The following is a 27,436-nucleotide window of genomic DNA, read 5'->3' on the forward strand; positions in this document are numbered from 1 at the left end:
AATTATTATAATTACTTCTACAACACGTTTAGATACTAAGAATATCTATAAATATCTGTAAATAGTCGTGAAATAGTTTGAATTAAGATATTTTATTAGGTTTTGAGAAATGAGAGAGAAAAAATTGAATTTGAAAATATTTGAAAATCAAAAAATCTATGTACAGTCATTTTTGCGTACTCCTTGCGTACTCCACTAATGTAATTGGTTGTATCACTTTTTTTTAATATAAAATAATTGTTTTGGTCAATCGCATCAATGGAGTACGCAAGGAGTACATAAAAATGATTGTATGTAATAAAACTCAAGCGGTTATTAGTTGAAAATGTAGTATAAAATATTAAAAGTATTTTTACTTTGCAGAGTGATTGGAATTTTTTTTAAATAAAATGAAATGTAAAAATTAAAATTAAAATTAAAATATTTAATTTTACTTTTTAAAATGAAAAGCCTAAATTAAAATTTTAGCTGGACAATTCTGGGTGGTGCCTCACAAATTAAAGCGATGTGGAAGATGGTCTCCATTTGTATTGTGTGGTGCATATGCTGAGTACGTAATGAGATGACATTTGAAGATAATGAGTGGTCTTTAGAGGAGCTTCGATCTTTATTTTTCCGTACTTTATTCCTTTGGGTTATAGCTGTAGACTTTAATAGTCTAAATTTGTATGATTTCTTGTTTCTAGTATTACGAACTAAATATGTTCTATCTCTTGTATATCATCTTGTGTACTTAAGTTTTATCTATCTTATTAATACTACCGTTTACTTATTAAAAAAAAATTAGCTTTTGCCCTGAAGCTATTGAGCCGACCTGATCATTATTATTATCATAGAAGATATACACTTCCATTTGATGGTCAACTTGTGTGGTTAGGATAAATATATAATAAATATTTTGTTCTATAAATCCTTAAGAGTGTTTTTTCTAGTTCCTAGCTTGAAACTAGGTTATTTTTTGCATATTTCAGGTGTACTTGGCTTTGCCTGACTATTTGTCTCAATAAAATTTCTTATTCATAAAAAAAAAAAAATCCTTAAGAGATAAGCATGATATAGATAGACATTTTATAGAGAGAAAGAGATTCATAGGCTTATAATTTTCTATTTATAAGTATGGTGTATAAAATGTCATTTATTATATGACCCAATATCATATATATAAAAAAGTTAAAGTATCAATATTCTTGTTTGAACTATTACATCTATACATTTTTTTTTTTACAAAATATAAGTTACACGCTTATTTGACAAGTCTTGGTTGAACAAAAAGTTACTTAGACAATTTTTGCTCATGCGACCTCGGAGGTTCTTTGCAACTGCTAGAGTTGGTTTTTTGCTTTCTCCTAGTGAATGATCCCGTTTGATTACTCACTTGGGAGTGTGTGCTTGATTTCATTGTGTTGTTTATCATTAGTATTTATTCATCTATGGCATTCGGTCTGGTTTACATACTTCGAATTGCTTAGGGTCTCTATGACAGATTATCTATCACTGTGTGTGGAAAAGTTTCACTTATCTAAAGTGGAGAATTCTGGAGTTCTTCTTGTTGATCATGTTTCGGCAATTTCAGTGCAGCAATCCAAGTTTTGTATTTTTTTCAAAATATTTTCTAAAAAGATTATCGATCTGGAAGCCTCCAAGAATATGATGCGATCAGTGTGGCATCTGGGAAATGGGTAACTTTTTTTTACTTGAATGAGGGTCTCTTTATTGCGTAGTTCAGTGATGTAAATAATAAATTGTGAGTCCTTTTTAATGGGCCATAGTTTTTGGAGAAGTGTATTGTATTGATGCAAAATTATGATGGTGATTGCCAAGTTTAAAAAATTTGCATGAATTTTGCAACCTTTTGGGTACGAATGTATGACCTCCCTCTTAACTGTATGAATGCTACTGTAGTTTGAATGATTGGAAGTTCCATTGGTAAAGTAGAAGATATTGATCTGCCAGAGAATTTGTTGGTGTAGGGAGAATTCTCTCGAGTTCATGTTAAAATGGATATCTGTAAGCAGTTGCCTCATTTTAAACGTCTAAATATTCAGCCGACTGAATCGGTATAGGTTTGTTTCAAGAATGAGAGGTTGCCTAATTTCAGTATTGTTGTGAGATTTTGGGGCATACCGATTATGATTTATGATTATCTCATCGATCAAGGTTTGAAATGGATGATTTTCCATATGGATCCTGGTTAAGAGTATAGGGAGGTTTTGGCATAACGGGATCAATATAATGTTTGAGAGTGGTATGAAGTCGAGTTTGAATTCTGCCACAAAAAAGATTGCTACTAATGGTGATCCAAGTAGTTCAGGGGTGATGAAACATGCAATACAACGGTGGTCGGCAGTTGGGCATGGCAGTTATTCGAAAATGATGGAGGTGATGGGTTTTGACTCTATTGGGAAGAAGATGGATCAACACCATGCAGAAATGGAATGGGCTGAATTGGGCCTACCCTGAAGATGCATGTGTTGAATGGGTTGAATGTAGACACTATAAGGAGACTGAGAGTGAGGGCTTCATTCTAAAGGGTTCAGGCGCGAAAACAGGGGTGATTTTTTCAAGTCCTACAATTTCAAAGTTGAAGCCAGGGCAACGTGGTTCCAAAGTGATGATCAGAGATTTGGTGCATGGTCTGCGATGATGGAAGGCAGATTCTCCATTAGTCATAACTTCAGGTAAGCAAAAACTTTTGATTCCTTCCAAATGAGTCAACAACTCAGTTGATCTTGTTCCACATTTTGATGGGGCTGATTCTAAGAGATTTCGTATTATGGATGAAGACAGTCTTGTGGACATTCAAGTGCTATCGGCGAAGGCTGAGGGTCACCATGAGAATATTAGAATAGCACGCTCATGGACCTGGGAACCCACATGGAGTTCGTGTGCTTCGTGATATAATCAGAAGAGAAGATCCTAATGTTGTGTATATAATGGAAACTAAATCAAATGTTCTAAAAATGGACTTTCTGAAATATTCTCTTGATTTCTATGGGTGTCTTGCCATTAGTAGTAAATGCCGGAGTGGTGGTGGTGTTCTATATTGGCGTAAAAATACCTATTTGGATACCGTATCTTACTCCAAACATCATTTTGATGCTTGGTTGGTGGATTTAACTTTACAAATCAAATGGCGGCTTACTGCTATTTATGGACATCTAGAGGTGAGTTGTAGAAATGAAATTTGGGCTTTGATGAAATATATTTCTATGTTTATTGTGGGTCCATGACTCTGTTTTGGTGATTTTAATGAGGTGATTTCAAATGAGAAAAAAAGGGGGTAGGAATCAATATGAATGGCAAATGAGAGATTTTAGAGAAGCTTTGAATTCTTGTCATCTACAAAGTATAAACACAGGGGGACATTATTTTATATGGTCTAATATGAGGGATGGGATGGCTAATATTCAGGAGAGATTAGACGGATTTATTGCTAACCTCGATTGGTTTTCTTTGTATCCATCTATGAAAGTCAATAACTTGAGGTAATACATTTTGATCATAACTGTTTATTGCTTGAACAACTAGTTTTGTTTATGGTCCAAGGCGTGATCGGAAGCCTTTTAGATTTGAATCAATGTGAATTGGGGCAATGAGATGTGAAGTAGTTATTACTTCTACTTGAGGTAAATGTACTAATGAGGTAGTTGTTGAGAATTTGAAAGAGTCTATTTCTTGTTGTAAACTCCAACTACAATCATGGAAGCATAACCAATTTGGTAACATTCAAAAGTAATTGGTAGAAAATAGGGTTGAATTGAATATATTAGTTTTTTATCCTGATATAGTTTCAGATATAAGGATGCTTAAATATGACATTAATTTGTTATTGGAACATGAAGAAATTATGTGTAAGTAGAGATCTAAGGAGTTGTGGTTACATTCGGGTGATAAAAATACGTAATTTTTTCATCATAAATGCTCTCAGCAAAAAAACAAAAATCATATTTCCAAACTTCAAGATGTTACGGGTGTTTGGAAAGAGGGAGAGGAATTGGATGGGGGTATAGTTCCCGATTTTTCAAATCTATTTTTCACTGTTTGTCCTAGCAGGATGGATCCAGTTACAAATATTTTGCAGAAAAAGTTACTGATGAGATGAATCAGTCACTATTACAACCTTATTCTGTTGAGGAAGTTAAAAAATCTTTATTCCAAACGTAACCTATGAAGGCACATAGCGGGGGGAAATGTTAGCAACACAATTTTATCTATTCTACATTAAGAGGTAATTCCTATAGAGTTGAATGACACTTTTATTGTCCTTATTCCAAAGAAAAATAAGCCTGGAAAAGTTCAAGATTTTCGGCCTATTAGTTTATACAATGTGGTCTATAAGATAATTGTTAAGATGATTGCTAATAGGTTGAAATTAATTCTACCAAGTATTATCTCCTTTAGCCAATTAGCTTTTGTACTGGGAAGAATTATTACTGACAATATTATTCTTGTATATGAGGTTGTACATTCTATAAAACGGAGAATGAGGGGGAAAATATAGTGTTATGTCAATTAAATTGGACATGTGTAAGGCTTATAATAAGGTGGAGTGGAAGTTTCTTGAAAGGATGTTGGTAAAATTGGGGTTTGATCCAAAATGGGTAGCGCTAATTTTGTCATGTATCTCTTCAGTTTCTTATAAGATTTTAATAAATGGTGTGCCTTCTTCATCATTTATACCCTCATGTGGGATACGACAATGATATTCTTTATCACTCTACTTATTTATCTTGTATGCGGAAATATTATTTGATCTTATTCAAAATGATGTGACTAGGAGAGTGATTATGGGGAGTAAAATTTGTAATGCTACCCTAGTCATTAGCCATTTGTTCTTTGTTGATGATAGTTTATTGTTTTGCAAAATCCGTTGTGACTGAAAATGAAGCTATTATTAGAGTTTTGGATGGTGAGTTGAGATGAGATAAGAGAAGATGAAAGTTGAAAGTTGAATAAAATATTGTCAGAATATTATTGTTATTTTGATTTGAAAAAGTTAAATAATTTATTATATTTTGTATGAGAGTTTGAAAAAGTTGTAATAATTAGATGAGATGAGATGAGTTGAAAGGCTTCTTGTATACAAACAGCTCTTAAAAGGTTGTTACAGGTTTATGAAGGGGCTTCTAGACAACATTTAAATTTGGAAAAAAATAAATTTATTGTCAAGTAGAAATGTGGATTTAGAAGAAGTTAAAACTATTAAGGATATATGACATGTGGTCTCTATTCAAGCACATGATGGTTATTTGGGATTGTAATCTTTTATGGGGCGCTCCAAAATAGAAAACTTTCAAGATTTGAAGTATTGTATTTAGAATAAATTATAAGGGTGAAAAGAAAAATTCTCGCAAGTGGGTAGGGAGATATTGATTAAAGTTGTGGCCCAAGCTATCCCAACATTCACTATAAGTTGTTCCAAATTGCCCACAGTGTTGTGTAAAGAATTGGAACATATGTTTGCTCGCTTTTGATAGGGGTCAAAGAGGATCTGAACGTAAAATGCATTGGATTAGTTAGAGTAAATTGGTGGTATGAGATTTTGAGAATTGGAACTATTCAATCATGCACTTCTTGCAAACTAAGGATGGAGACTAATGACTAATCTAGATTCATTGGTGGCGAAGGTGCTGAAAGCAAGGTATTTTTCAAATACTTCTTTTGTACAATCTGATATTCATTATAATTCCTCTTATGTATGGAGGAGTTTATGTACAACTAAGAATATTTAAACAAAAAATGTGTTATTGGAGAATTGGGAGTGGTGAGAGTATAAATGTGTGGTCTGATAGATGGATTTCAGCAAAGGCAGATCCCATTGGGGTTCAATGTTCTAGTCTGTTACCTCCAGATGCTCTTATAAATTTGTTGTTTGATGCATACTCCAGGCAATGGAATTATGATTTGATACAAAAAGTTTTTTCCACGTTTGTGGTAGTTTCAATTTTATATACTTTTTTGCATTTTTGGGCCATGGATAAAGTTTGTTTAGGGGAAACAAAAGAGTGAACAATATACTGTCAAATTTGGGCATCATTTTGGGTTGGGACTTAGCAAAAATCCTGATCAGATGGAAAGTACAGAGTCTAGAAGGTGTCCAACTTATTGGAAAAATTGTGGTATTTGGCTCTACCTATAAAGGTAAAAATTTTTGCATGGAGGTCTAGTCGAAATAGCCTACAAATGAAGTTAAACTTATTGAAACGGGGTGTTTAAAGGATTGTGTGGAATTTGTAACACCCAAATTGAGGATCAACTTCATGCTTTGTGTCTATGCTCAAAGGTAACTTAGATTTGGACATCTCGATGTAGTCAATTGTTTCATTTCTTCTCTATTGCTACTTACTTTGATGGGCTAGTGTGGAATCTTATGGAAAAAATATGTCTTGGTTTCATCATTTATTACTATTGCTTAGGGTGTGTGGAAATTCAGAAACCAAAGCTTATTTGAGACAACAACTGACTCACTTTAAGTATGTGTTGATAATTGTATTGAGTATGTGGCTAATTTTAATTTTATCAAGTAGTCTAGAGATGTGTTGAGAAAAGAAAGGATCCTGTCATGGAAACTTCCACTAATTTGTTATGTTAGAATCTTGATGGGGCTCTCTTTAAGGAGATTGGAGCTGCTGGAGTGGGTATAATTCTTCAAGATGATAAATGGGTTGTCTTGTTTGCTTCAAGTAGGAAGGAAGTTGGAAATTTTTTAGTAGATGATATTGAAGTCTTAGCATCATGAAGAGGTTTAGAGATGATTCTACACATGGGGTATTCACGGTTACAATTGGAAGGGGATTCTTTGACGGTTGTTGAAGCTATAAATTCCCAAGATAGAAATTTTACATCTCAGGGGCCTTTGATCATGGAGATTTAGCACATTCTTCATTATTTTTAGATGTTTGATGTCATTCATGTGGGAAGACAAGCAAATGAGGCAGCACACCTACTAGCTCAACATGCCAAATAAATTGAGGATACAAATCAATGTCGGCACTCTTATCTGGATTTTATCTCTAGTAGGGTGCTTATAGACTCTGATTTAATGTAATTATAGTTGACTATTTAGATTTGGGATGGAGTATGTACTTTCTTATATTGTTTGATGAATGAATCTAGTTTATATATATAAAAAAAAAAAATGTTACTTAAAAATACACAACTAAAAAAAACTTACGGACACATTAATGTGTAAAACCACTTTCTTAGAATTCTTGTGCAGATGAAGTAATTCTCTATTTATGTTAATGTAAGTTGGTGTGGCAAGATTCCATATCAAATGTATGTGATAAATACTTTAGCCACAATAGATTTCATAAAAGTAAACTCACAAATTGATGTAGGTTGATATGATATGTTATATTGTTGTTGATGTCGTGTTTTGTAGCTTGAGCAATTTCGCTATAACCAAACTCACGCCACCTACAACTATGAGGAAGAAAGGGCTCCGGTGACGTTCGAGGTCACTCTAATGCTAAAGTCAGTGAATAATCTTCTAGTGATGAGAAAAGCTTAAAAGATTAAATGGAATAGTAAATGGATTCAAGAGAGCCTTCCCGTAGAATGGATGATTGTTATTTATACCTGATCAGGGCTCCACTGTTGAGGGAGATTGTGGCATGTCAGGTCGTACCTGAGTTAGACCTGCTATCACTCATTCCCTGCTGCAACAATGTGTCAGTCCGTGGCTTAGGTGGCAGAGGGAGATCGTGGCGTGTCAGGCCTTGCTAGGTCAGACTTGCTACCACCTTTCTGACAAGGTTGGGTGTTAGGTCGTGGCTGAGCCGTTCTACGTACTCTGAGGGCACGTTGTTGCATGTCGGGCCTTCTCACACATGCATTGAATGCGATATGCCTTGAGTCTGATCAGACCATGATTGGACACGTCTAGCCGTTCGCGTGCAGTAGGGCATTCTGCTTGGTGCCATACGGTAGGACTCGGTAGGTTGTTGAGTCTCGAGATGCTCTCCTTGGCGTATTCAAGCTAGGTGCCGAAAGGCCTTCTTGGGCTGGTTTGCGGTTACTGGCTTGGCACGTGGTCCTCTGGCTCAGGCTCTCAACCCTCGGTTGGGTTTCGTCTTTGGACTTGGGGTTCTGTAGCTTGACCTCCTTGGGCCTAGGCCTTTCTGGGATGGGCCCCTTCCTCATAATTGTAAAGTTATTTTTATTATAAAGTACATATAACATATCACATAAATCCATATTAGTTTGTAAGTTTGCTTATGTGAAATCTTTTTGTGACTGTAACACTTTTCATCTTATATTTAGCGTGTCAATAAAAAAAAACTTGCAATAAATTTGTTTTCTTTATCTTTTATGTAATGAGAAGCTAGTAAAAAATATCCAAATTGCAATTATAGTCGGGATAAATAAGTTAAGAGTAATTCTACATACAACCGTAAAGTACGTAAACACCGCGCAATTATTTTAAAAAAAGTGAGGTCTATTATTAAAAAAATAATTTTTTTAATGAGTCTCATATTTTATTTATTTATTTTAAAATAATTACGCGACAGTTATAGAATTACTGATTGCAAATATCTTTCCTCGTAAGTTAAACAACATCGAACAGAAAAATTAGGACCCTTTTAGGCATTAGAATTTAGAAATCGGAGAAAATAAGTTTGTCCCTTTTCTCTCATAACTGACATATCAATCCACTGGATATGGGTTTGGGATCATACCTTAGGCCCTTTATCTGAGGACCATTATCTTAGGCCCAACAAGAGGCTAACAATTATAAAAAGGAAATGGTCCCATAGCGAGGAGCTGAGGTGGATATTTCATTTCCAGAAGATTTTTAGATATTTTTGGTAAAACCCAAAACCCTACTCTTGTCTCTCCCTCACTCTCTCTCTTCAGACCACTCTCTTTGTTTCATTATCTGCTTCTCTTCCTCCCTCGACTCAAATTGCAGAATCTCTCCTCCTATTGCGTTCGCCCTGTCTCTGTGTTCATTCGCTGATGGATTGAAAGAGCGGGAGCATATTGTCTGCTAATTTTGCAGCCTGGATTATCAGTCTGCGCATACGCTCTCTTGATTCCTTTTTCATGGTTTCATACTTTCCAGTATCACGCTTGTTATGGAAACACTGATGGTAGCTCCTGCTGGTTGAGAGCGAAAGTCCGTGGGGGTTTTGTTTGCCGCTTCTTGAAATTATCCCAAACGAAACAGAAGAAGGAATAGTCAAATGGAAATGAAAAGGAAAACTCCGTCACAGCTTCAATCCCTTGAACGGCTGTACTCAGGTATCCTTACCGTACCCGCCATTTCATTATCGTAACCTCTCTCGCTCTCTCTCCTCCTTTGTTGATGCTTCTGTGATTTTCCTATCTGAGATGTCTAATACGCCCAACGTAATTTTTTTTTTTACGCAGAGGATAAGTATCCTACTAAAGAGGTAATGGAAGACTATGCCGCGGCTTTGGGATTGGTATACAAGCAGGTCCAGGGATGGTTTGTTGAGAAGAGGAGGAGGGATAAAAGAGAAAATGGATTTATTGTACCATCTCATTCGGCTTTGATTAAGAAACATCCGATTCTTACTAGAAGGAATGGGTCTGGTAGTATTTCTGCTACAAAGGTTTCTAAAGGAGATCTCTCGATGCGTATGGCGGAGAGTCCTTCATCTTCCATATACAGGCGCCCATCTACGGCGAAGAACAAGAGTGCGAAGAGAAAGAAACAAGTCTTTCTTCTTCAGAACCTGTTAACTCCGGACCACATTCTGAAGAAGGTGTTCCGCAAGGATGGCCCTCCCCTTGGCTCGGAATTTGACTCTCTTCCGTCTGGGCCATTTTGCTCTCCTACAGGTATAATCCAGACACTTTTCTCTTGTATTGCTTCAATAAAAGCATGATTATTTGTGTAACAGGTATTTCTAGTTTTGACGGTCGTTAGGATGATCGGTTACTTGTTCTGCCTGATAATTGAACCCTAGTGGCTGGCTCAAGTGGTAAAGGCCTTGGGTTTAGGGGTATGCTCTCCCTAGGTCTAAGGTTCAAATCCTCTTGGGTGCAAACAATCTTTAGGGGCCATCGGATGAGAGATTTTTCCCTTAAATTACCCAAGGTGCACTTGCGGAAAACTCTTTGTCGAGGGCATGTGCTCCCTCGAAATTAGTCGGGACACTATTCTGGACACCCGGTGCCAATAAAAAAAAAAGGGAGTGTTATTAGGGTGTCCTTATAGATTGTTGATATTGTAAACTGAGCACAAGCAGCCAAATCGTTATACATGTCTTTAGGCTCTGTTCCTACTTACCCAGAAACCAAGCGTTCCCTTAAGTATGCAATACCATGCAGCTAGTCAAAACGAATAGTAACTCTTCCAATGTATTTTCAATATGGATCTTAAGATCTCAGGTTTCCACAATTGTGCTAGGGTATAAGATGATTTTGGACAAACTATCTTTTGAGTATAATTTGATGGTTCTAATACACTGAACACTTCAACTCTATGTGAACCTGCCATTTTAACAGATCACAAGCACTCAGATGGACTGGCTGAATATGCAAATATCATTCCTAGGATTGGTGCCTCAATTATAATTCAACATATAATCCCTGTATACTGGGAATCGCCTATGTACTCGATTCAATAAAACTTTATTTTACTTATCAAAGAAATTATAAGTCAAAATCTTCTGTTCTTTATTTTTCTCTCTCTCCTTTTATTCATCTTTCTTGCTAATCTTTTTTTTTTTAACTTTCTTTCCAATATCCCTCCTTTATTTAATGGTAGCAACTTTACAACTCATTGTCGTAGTTGGAATTGCAAGCTTTGGGAACTGGCCCACAAATGCAACATGAATTGGGTTTTTGAGTTATGCAGTTCTGGTATCATGTTATGCATTTATATCCTAAACTTCTATACCACATGGAATTGGAAGATAGACTCCATAACTTTTCTTTGAGCCCCTCTAGAGGTCCAATGTGTGTGTGATTCGGGAGCCAAATTTGGGTTTATGGCATACTACTGATGAAAACTTATGACTTGATGTCATTTTGTAAGGTCCATGTGCGGCAGCACCGTATGAATTTTCACGAGAAGAGATTTGGCATGCTTTTGCCCTGCAAAGGGGGCTTTCTTTGATTTGAGAAGGCTGAAGAGATTTGGTCAACTGGTTGTATATGTGTAAAAGGGACAGGGATTTGATGGATCATCTTTTCTTAAAGCATTGGGTTGCTTGGGATCTCTGTCTTTAGTGCATATTCATTTTTGGTTTTGGTCAGTTCCTTCTGAAATGTGCTAGGGAACTTCTGATTTAATTTTATTTTCCTCAAACTTCATATTTAGTTTTATTTTCCTCAAGAAACATCTATGTCTCGCTTGTGGGGGTGGATTTTCTGATTTATTTATTTTACTTCTTCCCATGAGTGCACGTGCTTGGAAGTTATATAGGGGCCTTTTTCTTGTAGATTGATTCCTTCTGAAATGCATTACAGGAACTTCTGGTTTAGTTTTATTTTCCTCAAAAATGTTTAAGCCTTTTTTTCTGGGAGTAGACTTTCTGATTTATTTTTCTTCTTTTTACATCTTTTCCACAAGAACTTGTGCTTGGAAGTTATACAGGGGGATTTTTTCCCATATACTCAGTTTCATAGGTTGTGTCCCATTTGAAATGTCCTGATGAATTACTTCTTCTCCCCTCCATCCTTCTCTCTCTCAGTCTTAATTTTCCTCGTTCTATGTATTCTATGATTCTATTTAACGTTATAATATTTTTATTAAACTTTTTTACCTGTAAAAAAATGTATTCTATGATAACATTTAACTCATAATGTCTTTTCTGGTTTAGATTCTAAAAATTCCCATCCATGTTGCCTAGACAACCAAAGAGCAGACACAAGGAGAAAGGTAGTTGAGAAAGATTTTTTCTTGTCATATTTAGCAAATTGTTGTGTTGTCAACTACTAGGTTATTCTTATTGCACCACACTTTCTAATTTTCACTTAAACTTGTGGAAATTTTTTCTTTGTAAAGGTTTGCGAGCATGCCATATTAAGTCACCAGGGTTCTAATGAAAAGAGTGCACCTGTGACGAAACATGGCATTGGGAAAGGTTTGATGACAGTTTGGCGAGCAACTAATCCTGATGGTGGAGATTTTCCAACTGGTATCAATGTTTCTGATGGGGAAGTTGCTAATATATCTCCAATCTCAACTTCTATGTCCCGGAAAAAGCCACTACTTCGGGAGAAAAGACCTAGACAGAAGGTTCCTGTTGCTGTAATTCATTTACTCCGGTTCATGTTTTTTTGTGAATATACTTTTCTATATGAGCTGGTATCTGTGGATTGATCGTCTTTGTAAATTAATGGTTTGGTTACTGTGAGAAAGTTGGCTGACTGTTAGTGATGTATTTAGAAACAGGGAAGTTTAAGAAATAAACCACAAGAGAAGAGGAAACAGTCCATCAGAAGAAGAGAGGTATCTAATAAGTTATTACATGAGTGGTTTCTATTAACAGATGTGGTAAGATATAAATTCTTGTTATATGGCAGGTGCAAACTAACAGGGATGAGCATCAGAAACAGCCAGATAAAGTGAAATGTGAACTTGCTTTGGAAGGAGAAATATCTCAAGAGTACCTTGATCAGGTTGCAATGCTTGTGGATGATGAAGAGCTGGAGCTGCAAGAATTACAAGGAGGACCAAATCCACTGAGGTGTTCAGATCACCTTGCTGCCAATGGTTTACACGGTTGTTCACTTTGCAAAGGTTGGTTTTGGAGGAAGAATCCAGATGGTTTCTGTCCATCTTGTTTAATGCTATTATTGTATATTCATGATATTTGAAGTGGTTTGTATCAAGAACTTCTGGTGATTTTTCAGATGTGCTGGCTGAGTTTCCTCCAAATTCTGTTAAGATGAAGCAGCCATTCTGTATGCAGCCTTGGGAATCCTCTCCAGGGATTGTCAAGAAATTATTTAAGGTGCGTTGTGTGCAAAAGTGATTATGACCTGATTTTGATTACTACTTCAACAAATGCCAAATATGTCAATTGCAAAGATAGCTGTTGTCCTTACCCATAAAAGATAGCTGTTGTCTTTCTCTTGCATTGCCTTTTCCAAAGCATGCATTTGAACGTCTTATTTATGTATATTTTACCTAACAAAGACAAAGTATATCATAGGCTGCCTCTTATATGTTTAAGACCTATAAATAGTGATTTTAGAAGTTTTTGGAATAACAGAACTCTTGCCTAACACTTGCTTTATGCTAGAGAAGCTCATTGGTTCCTACCTTTTATTTGATGTTTTGATTAGCACATCCATTTGAAGAGAGGGTTATCATATGCTTCTTTAGACTCATCATCTTGTGCTATAGAAACAAGACATAATCATGTATTGTTCTGCATGGAAATTTAATCTGTTAAAAAAGTCAATAAAGTTCTGTATTGCTGCACTTTCTTCCTGTGGAATTACACTTTGAAGTATCATGCTAAAATATTGGGCTGACTTTTCTTTGGCAGGTTTTCCATTTTCTTTATACTTATGCTGTTGCTGTTGATTTATGCCCCTTCACTCTTGATGAGTTTGCTCAAGCTTTTCATGACAAGGTTATATCTCATTTCTGAACCAACTTCACATAATTAACCCTTTTGTGTTTGTGCATGTATCCCTTACCATTTTATTTGAGTGAAATTCAGTTTAGCTTTGTTGGTTTCATCTTTTCTCTGTCCATGCCTTCCAGGATTCCTTGTTACTTGGAAAAATCCATGTGGCCCTTCTCAAGCTTCTTATATCTGATGTTCAGGCAGAGCTTAGTAGTGGATTTTCCCCCAATTTGAGCAAATCTTGCAATTTTCTTGCATTACTTCACTCGGTAAGCATAAAACCATGTGGATTATAGCAGTTAGCATGTAACTTAGTAAAGAATAGCCTTTTTCTATTAATATTTGCAGCTTTTATCCACACTCTTATTATCTTGGTAGAACAAACAAATAACTAAAGTAGAATGTGCACGAATCGTTTAAATTTTGAATGTAAAAGGTATGGGCCTTCCTTGCCATTGCTAGGATGTGAACTAGGTTGCGCAAGCATCGCTTCTCTATGATTTGATTTAGAAAAGGTCCTTCATAACAATAAATAGCTGTCATGAATCAAGATTTTCTATATATATATATATATTTACAAGTAAAAATGTATTAATATCAAGTGTAACCAAGTACACTAAATGCATACAAGATAAAACACCTAGCCCATAATAGAGAGCCCCTAATGAACATTGCCCAATAGGGAGAAATTAGAAACCTATCCAATATACAACAAGCCCCATTGGGATAAAACACACTTCCCCAAAGCAAAACAAGTCATTGTAACTACCCTAATCCCTTGTTTCCCACAAGACTAATACTCCACCCGAATGATCCTACGAGGACGGAGGAAGGCTTTATGTCCTTCCTCGACTTGTACTACCTCCCTTTGCATCATAGAGAACCACTTTATAGAAAATTTGTATGCTACCAAATCTAGTAAGGATTGGGAGTCTTACTTGGTTGATAGTTCTCTTGTTTATTTTATGATAAGTAAACGATTGTATTAATAATGATAGGCATAGTTCGAGTACACAAGATGATATACAAGAGATAAAACTTATTTAGGGTGACACAATGGAAATAAGAAAATCATGAAAATCAACCCCATTAAAATCTACAGACTACAACTAGGGCCCATAGAAATAAAGTTCTAAAAAAGAAAGATCTAAGTTCCTCTATTGAGCGCTCATTGTTTTCAAACATCCAGTCGTTGCGCTCCTGCCACAAGCACCACATAATACAAATAGGAATCATCTTCCATGGCTTTGATTTGCGAGATACCTCCTATAGTCTTCTAGCTGGCCAAGAATTCTACCACAGTGGTGGGCATTACCCAAGCAAACTCTACTCTGCTGAATACTTCATTCTATAACCCTCTAGCAATCTCACAATATAGTAAAAGAGGATCCACAGTCTCACTGAACTTCTTACACATGCAACACAAGTCTACTATGATCACCTTGCGTTTCCTCAAGTTATCTGTTGTCAATATCTTCCCCAGGGAGGCTGTCCAAGTAAAGAATGCTGCTTTGGGATGTGCCTTATTTCGCCAAATCTTTCTCAACGAAAACTGATTATTCGGCGAGATGAGTTAAGGATTTGTAGAAAGATCAAACCGAGAATGTACCTTTACTTGCAGGTACCCACCACAATGTGTCAACTCGTTGCCCACTCGGTTTTGCGGAGTACAATAGGCTAAAGAAGTCCTTGAAGTTGCCAACTTCCCAATCTTGGGTCGCTCTACTGAAATTGATGTTCCATTCGACTTGGTCCCCCGATAGCACCATGAAATCAGCCACTGAACCTTCTCTTTCACATGCAAATCGGAAAACTGAAGGGAATGAGTCTTTTAGGACATTATGACCACACCATATGTCACTCCAAAATTTTATTCTAGAGCTCCCTCCCAACACAAGTTTAGTATGGCGAGCAAAATCCCCCCACTCACGTATAATGTGCTTCCAAACTCCAACTCTATAGGCCCTACTCACCTCTCTAGTACACCATCCCCCCACAAACCTCCATATTTACAAATTACAATCAACCACCGACTTCTATAGGGCTTCCGGTTTCACACTATATCTCCACAACCATTTCCCAAGTAAGGCCCGATTGAAAATTCTTATATTTCTAATACCCACCGGAAGAGATTGGGGTGCATACCTTGTCCTAACTGATTAGGTGGAATTTGAATTCATCCACCACACCACTCCAAAGGAAATCACGCTGAAGTTTTTCAATCCGAATCAACACGCTTGTTGGAATTGAGAATAGAGACAAGAAATATGTTAGTAAGTTAAACAAAGTACTTTTAATTAATGTAATCCTATCATCTTTCGACAAGTACATTCTCTTCCAACCTGCCAATCTACATTCTATCTTCTCAATCACTTTATCCCATATTGATATAGCCCTTGTGGTAGCCCCCAACGGCAGACAAAGGTAATCCATGGGAAGAGAGGAAACTTTACATCCAAGCATGCTAGCCAATTGCCGAATGTTGCTAATATTTCCAACTGGCACCAACTTTGATTTGTCAAAATTCACTTTCAAACCTGATGCTGCTTCAAAACAAAGTAGTAGTGCCTCAAGCTGATTTTGATATGTCTCAAAATATAGTGTATCATCTGCAAATAATAAATGAGAAATGTTAATAATGCCCCTATTGGGGTCTCCGACTGAGAAACCAGCCACGAAGCCATTATTAACCAAAGTTGTGATCATTCTACTAAGCGCCTCCATAACAATGACAGAGGAGTGGGGATAACGGATCCCCTTGTCTTGGGCCTTGGGAGCTGTTAAAGAAGCTAACTGGACTGCCATTTATTAAAACTGAAAATCTCGCCGTTGATATGCACCATTCGATCCATGAACACCATCTCTCCCCAAATCCACACCTCCCAAGTAAGTAGAGTAGAAATTCCCATTTAACGTGATCATAGGCCTTCTCCATATCCAACTTATATAGAATCCCTGAAGTGCCAGACTTTAGTCTACTATCTAGACATTCATTGGCGATAAGAACTGAATCCAGAATTTGCCTGCACCTTACAAATGCATTTTGGGGTTTAGTAATGAGTTTTCCCAATGCCTCTCCTAGGCGATTTGCAAGCACCTTGATATGATCTTGTACACCCCATTGACATGGTTAATGGGCCGATAATCGTTTACCTTTGATGCCCCTATCTCCTTAAGAATCAATGCAATAAAAGTGGCATTTAGGCTTTTCTCAAAATTTCCAGCCGAGAACAGTTCTTGGAACACCTTCATTAGATCCTCATTCACTACATCCCTACATGTTTGGAAGAATCCCATAGAAAAATCGTCCGGGCCTAGAGCTTTGTCTTTGACCATTCTTCTCATCACACCGTGTACCTTTGCCTCCTCGAAAGGCCTTTCCAACCAAGAGACACTCTGCTGCTCAATAGAGTCAAAACCTAGTCCATCAAGCTTTGGTCACCACCCGTCTTGCTTTGTAAGCAAATGTTAAAAAAAATCAGCAACATGTTCACGGATCACGGGGGCCTCCATGCAATCCACACCATCAATATTTAGCGTCTCAACGGTACTGGTTCTCCTATGAGAGTTAGCCACTCTATGAGAGAACTTCATACTATGGTCCCCTTCTTTCAACCACAATGCTCTTGATTTTTGGCACCAAGAAATCTCCTCTAATAAAATCACCCTCTCTAATTCTGAGACCAACTTTGTCTTCCTAGATATCTCTTCTAGAGAAAGAACCTTGTCCTCTTTTATCCTCTCTAATTCCTGTAGCTCCTCCCTCATGGTTTTCTTACATCCCCCCATGTCACCAAAGGTTTGAGTATTCCAGAGCTTTAGGTCTTTTTCTAAAACTTTCAATTTACCTGCAAGGATGAAGCTAGGGGTGCTGTGAATCTAGTATGAGGACCACGATTGCCTTACCCTGTCCACAAAACCTTCGGTTTTCAGCCACATATTTTTGAATTTAAAGTACCGCCGTCCTCCTTGAATACCATCACAATCCAGCAAGATCGGAAAATGATCTGAACAAATATGAGGCAACCTCTTTTGACAAACATCCGGATAATGAATTTTCCATTCCGATGAGTTGGGTACGTTTGGGTAGTGAGAAGAGTTGTGAATAGTAGTGAAAAAATAATGAAAAAGTAATAGTATAATATTGAATAGTAGTGAAAAGTAATAAATAGTAGTAAAAACTAGGTGAAAAATAATAATAAAGTAATGAATAGCAGTGAAGTATTCTTGGTATCCAAATGTAGCCGAATCTATCTAGTCGAGACCAAGTTTGAGGGTGGGTTTGGATAGAGAGTTCAGATGAGATGTTTTGTTGAAAGTTGAATAAAATATTGTTAAATATAATTTTTTAGTATTATTTTTATTTTGAGATTTGAAAAAGTTGAATTGTTTATTATATTTTTGTATGAGAATTTAAGAAAGTTGTAATGATGAGATAGATGAGATGAGATGAGATATGTTTGTGTATCCAAAACCACCCTGAGTGTTGGACCATGTGAAAGAACCCCCCCATAAGAGGAAGGTTCACCATATTCAAGTCAAAAATGCACTCCGAGAGTTCTATCATTGTTGTAGTCTACCATCTCCAGAACGTTCGCTTGGGAACCTTATTAAATTATTAAATTAAAGTCACCACCTATGCACCATGGAAAGTCCCACTAGCTATATACTCCAACTAATTCTTCCCATAATAATCTTCTAGTACTGTCTAAGTTCGGCTAGTAAATACCTGCAAAAGTCCACATGAAGGTATCTCCCGTACTCTTAAAATAGCACGCCACTGTGTACTCCCCTATGAAGTCCTCCAATTTCTCTACCACCCTTTTATCCCACATCACTAATATACCTCCCGAAGCCCCATTTGAAGCAAGACACACCCAATCCACATATGGACAGCTCCATATACTTTGCACAATTCTTCTTGGAATAAATTTCAGCTTGGTTTCCTGTAAGTATACTATGTCCACTTTCCACTCACAAAGCAAATTTTTTATACGAAGATGCTTATTGGCCTCGTCAAGCCCGTGGACATTACATGACACAATTTTGGGCTTCATATAGAAGATACTATCCCCTTCCCTTTAGATCTATCTTGGCTTGAGCTGCCCTCATAATTCAAAGACCACGTAAGTCTCTTTAGCTCCCTATATGTTTTAGACCCAGATATCTTAAGTTGAGTGTGATCCACTTCTATGGCAGTAAGTAAAGCCATAAATTGTTCATCAAAGCCCTCACACTCCATCCCCGCACAATGTTGAATTTCCTTCACCTTAAGTAGAACCCAATCAAACACACTAGCCTTGTTTGGTAACATACAGTTCAGGGGTATGGGCTCCCCCTCTCTAGTAATCCACTGCGAATCCGCCAGCATCCCCATCACCCCCTCCTCAAATAGATTCCTACATTCCAAATCAGAGGCTCCCTCTCTGGTAACCCTCTTGTTTATTTAAAAAATGAACTATGGTTGAGATAATTTTCAAAACCAGTATCTTTCTCCATTATTTTTTTTTCAGTTTTAAGAATATTTTTTCTTTAATTTTAAGAATCTGTACATTAATGGGCTTAACCAACAGCTAGTCAAAATAGTTAACTTTGGTTGAATTTGCTGGGTCTCAAGCTTGATGACAGTCCATAAAAATGGAGACAACTAATGAGCATATATAATGAAGGACCCTTGCCAGTTCCTTTTAAAAGATTTAATGTCATTTATCATCACACTCTTTAGAGCCAACCACAACCTCCTGTCCTTGGCCTTCCATCATGGTCTGGTAAGGACAGGGGGCCATTGAAGTGTTTCAAGCTTTACTAATTGAGAGGGGTGGCAAGCTTTAGATGGCAGGGGCTGGGTCCCCAATCCCCATCCTATTGAAGGCTGTAAGCAGTGGCTTGACGTAGACTATTTGAATAAGAACCCGGGGGGCAGGTTCTTTAGTCTTCGCTATCCAGATTTAGTATGCATGCCCTTCCCTTTAAAGATCTTGGTGCCAAAAGAGGGTTAAATTAGACCACTTCTCAGGAAGAATGGTTTGGTACAATAGCCAGGATTTCTATCTAGATGAAATCAGTTAGTTTTAATGCCTGAAAAAAGACTGTACAATAGGTCATATACAAGAAAAAAGGTAGACTCTATGTCATAGCAATCAAACACATCAGAACATCCCCATCTTATTTATATTAACAAATAGCACTCTAATTTTTTCTTACTTATAAAAAAAAAAAAAATAGGACTCTAATACAAGGAACGAAGTGAACCACAGGCAAGCTACACCTGTATAGGGTCTAATCCTTCAGAGAATATTCTTCCTAAATACTTATCCTGGTATCCGAAGCCCCTTCAAACACCTTTCAAAGATCCAAGTGCTCGTGGTGGTACAATGGTGTACTAATGATCTAAAATTTAATTACTAACTATACAATGGTGGACAAATGATAGTATTTTAAAAATTCTCTAAGATGTTGATATAGTAGATTTTTTAATGGACTTGTTTCTTTGGTAGTACTTTGGTGAGGTTTACTTGTTTCTCCTGTTACTAGCTTATATTTCCTTTAGTAAGAAGAATTCAAATGGAAGCTCTCAAGAATTGCATACTTTTATTGATAAATTGGCAGGTTGAAAATCAAAAAGTTGCTCTGGAGTTCTGGGAGAGATCTTTAAACCCTCTAACATGGGCAGAAATACTGCGTCAAGTATTAGTTGCTGCTGGTTTTGGTTCAAAGCAAGGTGCATTGCGGAGGGAAGCCCTTAGCAGGGTATTCAACTTATATATTCTCAGTGTTGCACCTGATTTTTAGATAAGCTTCATATTGGTCATACTAAGTGATAAGTCAGTATTTCAGCTTAGATGTTGCAGATGATTCCCCCCCTGTTTGTATCTATCATACAAGTTGGAATCAATCATGAGATCTAGATTTATTTGGCATATTGAAAGATTACTCAACCTTGCTTTGCATTTAGCAACTCAGACAAAATTCATAGGTTGTCAAGTTGTTGCATAATATCTAAAGAAGTAGCTTTGAAAATCAATATTAATTCTCTACATCTCTATATTAATAGAATCCCAAACTACTGAGATGCTATCACCCTCAGTTTTCTACCTGCAGATGTCTGAAAAGAGCTTCCACTTTTGGTAGGGGACCAGGTTCCATGAACAATGAACTTTCTCACCTGGAAAAAGAAAAAATAATTATGGAGAAAATTATATTGCATCAAACATAACTATTAAATTTGGCTATATGGACGTTTCTCCTTCATAATTCCATTATCATGCCTTTGTAAAAGAGTATTCATAATTCATGGGGATAACTTTCATAATTTGCTTGTATCCATTGTTAGTGCTTAGTGGTAATTAGGTGTATTCTGTGTATACTTCCTATGTACGTGGGCTATGTCTTTTTCTATTAATAAACTAACTTTTACTCATAAAAAAAGTATTCATTATATTTGCTTGATTACTATGAAATTCATGTTTAGTAGCTATTAATCTCCTTTGAAACCCGTAGAGGTTGGCTCAAGTGGTAAAGGTCTTGGTCTTGGTGGTATATGCTCCCTCCAAGGTCTAAGGTTTGAATCCTGTTGGGTGCAAACAATCTCTAGGGCCCATCAGACTAGGGGATTTTTCCCTTTAATTACCCGAGGTGCACTTGCGGGAAACTCTTTGTTGAAGGCCTGTGCACCCTCGGGATTAGTCGGGACGTTGGTCTCGAACACCCTTTGCCAATAAAAAAAATTAATCTCCTTTGAGAAGACCGATAAAGAAACCTCCTTTGAAAACTTTTTCAATCTGAGTTGAGGTTAAACACCTAGAGCATTTGAAAAAAAAAAAAAAAAATCCCATTTAGAATTTGTAATTAACCCAGTATGGAGCCTCTATGGATTGGTGGGGTACCTTGTCACTTTTATCCTCTTAATGCTGAATTTCATACTGAATAGGACTTGCTTGCTTATTTTTTTTACATTTTTTCGTCTGTGGTGGTGGTGAGGGACACTTTTAGGATGTCTATCCTTGGATGTATTTAGAAACTCCAACTAAAAAGTGTAGGTTTTCATAATCTTCTTATGTATAGGAATTTGTTTTTTTAATGGTAGTAGAAGGCGCCCCCCCCCCCCTCCTTCTAACATATTGGTGGTTCTGTTTTTTAATCTAAATAAGTTTATTTTGTTTTCACATATTTAATATTCCATGTTTGTGTTATCTAGGAAATGAACCTAATACTGAATTACGGTCTACGCCCTGGTACTTTGAAGTGCGAATTGTTCAAGGTTTTGTCAGAACAAGGAAATAATGGTTCGAAAGTTTCTGACTTGGCAAAGTCACTGCAGGTGAGTTACCAGAATATGGAGTTTACTAGTTTGGAGGGAAGAGATGTTGGTCATGTTGTTATCATCATTGTCACCGTTGTCAATATTGCCATGGGCATAATGGCATATATATCAGTGGCAACTTATATTAATGATGAATTTTTATTTTGTTTTGAAGATTGTTGAGTTGAATCTGTCTGGCACAACTGAAGATCTGGAGTCTTTAATATGTTCAACTCTTTCGAGTGATATTACTTTATTTGAAAAGATCTCATCATTTGCGTATCGTCTACGTAATAATTATGTTGCAAAGGAAATCGGCGAATTTCAATCAGATACTGAGGATTCAGGAAGTGTTGAGGATTATCCTAATGACAGTGGTCCATGTAGCAGCAGTGACGATTTGGGGTGTGGATCAGAAAATTCCAACATAAGAAAAATCAAGTACATGAGTGGTCGTAAAAGTCCAAGTAACATGCTAACCGTATACAATGAAATTGATGAGAGCCATCCAGGAGAAGCGTGGTTGCTAGGATTAATGGAAGGTGAATATTCAGATTTAAGCATTGAAGAAAAGTTGAATGCATTAGTGGCTCTAACTGATCTTCTTCTTGCTGGATCCAGTATCAGGGTGGAGGTAATCTATATATCATTTTAGTTTGGTTTAGTCAATCATTAACCATTTGAACTTATTCAGCTAATCTTTTTCTAGGATCCAATGCATGCTATTGTCGAATGTGTTCCTAACATCCATCATTATGGTTCTGGAGCAAAATTAAAGAGGTCATCAGCTAGACAACATAGCTTAACCTGGTCACCACAGGCCCATGCTGGACAATTGCATGGTTTAAAAGAAGCATATTCATTATTGAAGTTTCATCCGGCAGATTCGTCAGTGTCAATGGCAAGGTTCTATCAGGAGAGATCCTCTGGCAAAGGAGAAAAAGAAAAAGAAGTTGAGTTAGATTTGCATCCAATGCAATCTGTGTTTTTGGGGTCTGATCGTAGGTATAATAGATACTGGCTCTTCTTGGGCCCTTGTAATGGATATGATCCAGGCCATAGGAGGGTCTATTTTGAATCTTCAGAAGATGGTCATTGGAAAGTGATTGATACCATAGAGGTATTCTTCTGAGCCTTTCTATTAATGTATAGCCCTTGCTTGGGAATTTCATTTATCAAAAATTTAAAATATGAAGCAAAGCAACATATTTCTTAGCCTTTTTTATATGATGTAATGTGTTTCTTGTATTCTGTCACCTTTTTTCCCTTTCATTATTTGCTTGTGTTTGGTTCATCCAAATGCAGGATTTCTGCACCTTGTTGTCTGCTTTAGATGACAGAGGTAAGCGGGAGGCTCTACTTATTGCATCTTTAGAGAAGCGGCAAGTGTCTCTTTGCCAGGGAATGTCAAGTAGAATGGTAAATAGTGCGGGAACCAGGTATTTGACACAATCTGTTCATTCTGAACTGGATATGGTCAGAGAGAATAGTTGTTCTCCAGTATCTGACGTAGACAACCTAAGCCTGACTGGGACTGGAAAAGATTCTTTGCCTTCATCTGGGGCTGTTTTTCTTGATGTTGGAAAGAATGGAGAAGAACAAGAAGAAAGATGGAGCCGTCTACAAGCATTTGACTCATGGCTATGGAATTCTTTTTACTCATGTCTTAATGCTGTAAAACATGGTAAAAGATCCTATCTTGATTCACTTGCTAAATGCGAAAGTTGTCATGACCTCTATTGGAGAGATGAGAAGCACTGTAGGGTTTGCCATATCACGTTTGAGCTTGACTTTGATCTAGAAGAAAGATACGCCGTCCATGCAGCCACATGTAGGGAGGAAGAAGATGCTAATATTATGTTCCCAAAGCATAAAGTCCTATCATCACAGATCCAGTCACTAAAAGCTGCGATTCATGCAGTTGAGGTGGGCTGTCATTTTGCTATTAGCTTTTCATATGCACACACACAAATGCACATGCACAAAATGCACTCATATGTATTATGGTTGTATACCTGTCTATATTTATTATCCTTTTACGAGTGTGCTAGTGTATCTATATTTTTTTTAGAGTAATGAACTTCCTAGATCAAAAGGTTTAAGTTAAAACATACTCTCTCTAAAGAGCTTGCAATTTGGAAGATTCTTACCCTAAACAACCTTTGGAAGAGACACGCAATGGTTAACAGAATGATGCTGATGTGCAAGAAGGATGAGAAATCTATGGATCATCTTCCAGTCAATTGCAAGGTAGCTAGGAGCTTGCAGTTGGGAAGATTCTTACCCTAAACAACCTTAGGAAGAGACACGCAATGGTAAAAGAATGATGCTGATTTGCAAGAAGATTGAAAAATCTATGGATCATCTTCCACTCCATTGCGAGGTAGCCAGCACTCTATGGCAAGTAGTCTTAAGCCTTTATGGCGTAATTTGGATGATACCTGGATGAGTGGTTGAACTGTTAACATGGAATGGGCAGTTTGGTAGCCATCACAACGAGACCTTGTGGGAAATGATCCTGATTTGTCTGATGTGGTGCACGTGGAGGGAAAAAATTGACTAAAGCTTCAAAAACCTGACTAGGACCACCGAAGACCTTGAGGCTTTCTTATTTTAGGCACTATACAATTGGAGACAGCCAACTTATGTTCCTCTGGCTTTAGCTTCTATGATTTTCTCGCTCCCTTCTCTCTCTCTCTTCTCTCTCTCTACTTAGGTATATGTACTGTATTACCTCTCCTGCCCAGAGGTGTACGTCAAGCAGGCCATTTGTCATATTTTTCTTGATTATTAAAATACTTATTCTACTTATATATATATATATATATATATATATAATAGTTGGGACAAGGCTACATTGTATTGGTCTTACAACTTTTCTACAAATTAAATCAATTTAGTGCCTGTTATAATGTCTGTAAATGATGAGCATTATTTATAATGATCAAGAATTTTTTTTATCATTATAATACTTATTAAAATGATATGTTTTCCCCAAATAAATGTCCGTTTTGTACGTATGTGTGTGATGCATATCATTCTTTCCACCTCCTGTGCAGTCAGTAATGCCTGAAGAAGCCTTGATTGGTGCTTGGACAAAGTCTGCTCATAAGCTCTGGGTCAAACGGCTTAGACGCACCTCTTCTTTGGCAGACATTTTGCAGGTTTTGTTCCCCTTCATCTATTATTTATATTTTGCTATTATTGCCGTTTCTGGGTGTAAATCTTTCTGGTTGTTGTTCTCTGAACTTCACATTTTTGTTCATTCTATTTTGTAAATATCTCAGGTTCTTGCTGATTTTGTTGGTGCCATCAATGTGGACTGGTTATATGAATGCAGCGTTCAGCAAGTTTCCTATAATGTTGTTCAAGAGATTATTGTGTCCTTTACATCTCTACCTCAAACAACAGCTGCAGTTGCACTTTGGTTGGTGAAATTGGATTCTTTAATTGCTCCCTGGCTTGGAAAGAGTTCATCCCGGAAAGAAACAAGAAATCAGTGTCCGAGGTAAAAGATTTCCTTGTTTGTCAGTATCATTTCTTGGTACATGATTTTCAAAACATCATAAATTTCAACACATTTAGAATTTGTTTTTCGATATTTTTGGAATTGATTTGGGCTTAACTTATGATCCTTTCTTTTTCCTGTTTAGAAATTGAGAAAGTAAAATTGGGTTGTTAGTGATTTGGATTTTTGAATTTAGTCTTGGAACTACTGTCTTTTGTCAATGTTAGTATACTTTTGATGATAGGTCAATAATGTTGTTGTGCTCTTCAATGATCAAGTAGTATGTAGTGTATGAAAGTTGGAAGTGGTGGCTTTTCCCATTTTTGCCTCACCAAATAAATTAGACTCTTTTAATCACTATTCAATGAGAAATATTTTCTATGCATTTCTATTAATAAAGTTTTACTTATAAAAAATATATATGTTTTCTTGAAAATAATTGGTTGTATAAATTTGGCTAAAACAAATCGTTAGGAAACAACCTAGTGGTTAAAGGTGGGCTTGGGATGAGTGTCATACTTACATCTTGGGTTTGGTTGTGCACCAAGAGTTCCCTTGGATTACTTAATACACGGTTCCGATGAATGGGATTGTGTATCCGTGGTTTACTCATCAAAGATGGATCCAAAGGGGTCTTGCTTTGGTGAGGTTCTATGTCATAACAAATGTTATAAAAGAATTTATCATACATAAATTTTTAAAAGCAACCCTGTACTTATCAAAACAGAAAGGAATCTAAAGAGAGAATTTCCATGCATCAGTAAGAAGCCTAAAAAAGATTTTAGAACATAGTAATTAAAGTAGACCTGCAGCCCGTTTCATTTGATGAAAATTTTTCCTTTTAAGTTTTCTGATTGACAAATGGTGCCCCGATGTAAGCTAATTTTGGGAGATGTCATGATGATTTTCTGTTTGAAGTCATTTATGTTGTTATATTTATTATTTGCTATTTTCCTCACGTTACATCCCGTCCTACACCAACAGAGAGAATTTAATGTTGTAATCATAGTGGTGATAATATTTTAATTGCTGCAATAACTGGTGGGGTTGCTTAATTGCTGTGATATTTGTCTCCATAGGGTGGCTGGAACTCGATGCACCCTCCTAGTTGAAATTATAATGCAGCTTGGTTTTGCACTTGAACAGTTTTAGTCTATTTATAAGCTGCACTTAAATTCTCCTTTTCGATTCAGGTAGGCGTGCTCCAAAGCATCCAGTGTTCTTAAGGAGCTAATGCAAGTCGGAATTTTAACCGAGCATCTGAGGCATTGAGGAACTTTCTGCTGATTTTTCTCATTGCAACCCGATTGTCAATTGCCAAATCGGGGGGAACCATTGCTGGCTATGAGTTTTAAAGGGATGTTGCTGATGCTTTACGAGTCCGAGTAAGAGGGGCTGATGGCAACAATTGTAACTCCGTTCCTACTTGTATAGACTTGTAGTTTGTGTGATTGAACGTTGTACAGCATTAGCTTTAGATATATTCAGGAAAGTTTTTAAGTTTCTGGTTCATTACTATTTTCATGAGCCCTCTTAACTCTTACAACCTTCGGCATCGAGGGATTAAAATTTTGTCCGTCTACTTTTCACTCTACTTGGAAGAAGAGAGGAATAAATCTTTATCCAAAGTAGACTTCTTGCTTTATGCAATCTTTTACCTTTTGCAAGCATTGTGAATGTACCCAATCATAAAGTAGAGGGAGACTTTCTTTCATGTTTGGCATCTTCTGCCTCTTGTTATGTAATTGCATTATGATGGGATTCTTGATGAGTTATGGATGCTATGATTTTATGCTAGAAATAGAGTAGATCAAGCCTTATTGATTCATTTTCTAAGAAATAAATGATGATTTTGTAATGTTTTTTGTTGATATTTTACGAAAGCAAAGCATGTTGAAAGTGATGTATTTTAAGATTAGTGTGCATGTGTTTTAAGATGAAACTTTATGAATATGATGGTATCTGCTTGTAGTCTTGTAGATATGGTATTAGGTGGAGCCTTTAATGCAAAGAAATGGAAAAAAAATCGAATGGATTTGTTGAGTGTATTCATGTTAAAATTTAATA

At 36.7% G+C, this 27,436-nt stretch overlaps 1 protein-coding gene across 3 annotated transcripts; it reads left to right on the plus strand.

Annotated features, from left to right (window-relative positions):
* Window positions 1-8,826: 8,826 nt before the first annotated feature.
* On the plus strand, window positions 8,827-27,132 carry LOC109004075 (homeobox-DDT domain protein RLT3). Of its 3 annotated transcripts, none has more exons than XM_018982485.2 (17): window positions 8,827-9,246; window positions 9,376-9,810; window positions 11,799-11,857; window positions 11,984-12,229; window positions 12,368-12,430; window positions 12,505-12,721; window positions 12,835-12,935; window positions 13,476-13,562; window positions 13,697-13,828; window positions 20,169-20,309; window positions 21,757-21,879; window positions 22,037-22,495; window positions 22,571-22,981; window positions 23,167-23,787; window positions 24,921-25,025; window positions 25,149-25,369; window positions 26,563-27,132. In XM_018982485.2, exons 1-17 carry the CDS (start codon window positions 9,189-9,191, stop codon window positions 26,564-26,566), a joined length of 3,483 nt encoding a protein of 1,160 aa, XP_018838030.1. In that variant the 5' UTR covers window positions 8,827-9,188; the 3' UTR covers window positions 26,567-27,132. The 3 variants fall into 3 exon arrangements, with proteins under 3 accessions (XP_018838030.1, XP_035550464.1, XP_035550465.1); XM_035694571.1 differs by having other exon boundaries at window positions 26,567-27,132; XM_035694572.1 differs by having other exon boundaries at window positions 11,984-12,217; window positions 26,567-27,132.
* Window positions 27,133-27,436: the final 304 nt, after the last annotated feature.

This window comes from Juglans regia, chromosome 10, assembly GCF_001411555.2.
Source record: "Juglans regia cultivar Chandler chromosome 10, Walnut 2.0, whole genome shotgun sequence".
NCBI classification, from domain to species: Eukaryota; Viridiplantae; Streptophyta; class Magnoliopsida; order Fagales; family Juglandaceae; genus Juglans; species Juglans regia.

What these genes read in the sequence shown, in the direction of transcription:
- LOC109004075 (XM_035694571.1), top strand. Translation starts at nt 9,189, where the DNA reads ATGGAAATGAAAAGGAAAACTCCGTCACAGCTTCAATCCCTTGAACGG. An exon ending in GAGCAGACACAAGGAGAAAG is followed by an intron (nt 11,858 to 11,983) that starts GTAGTTGAGAAA and finishes TTCTTTGTAAAG; the next exon opens with GTTTGCGAGCATGCCATATT. An exon ending in CGGTTGTTCACTTTGCAAAG is followed by an intron (nt 12,722 to 12,834) that starts GTTGGTTTTGGA and finishes GTGATTTTTCAG; the next exon opens with ATGTGCTGGCTGAGTTTCCT.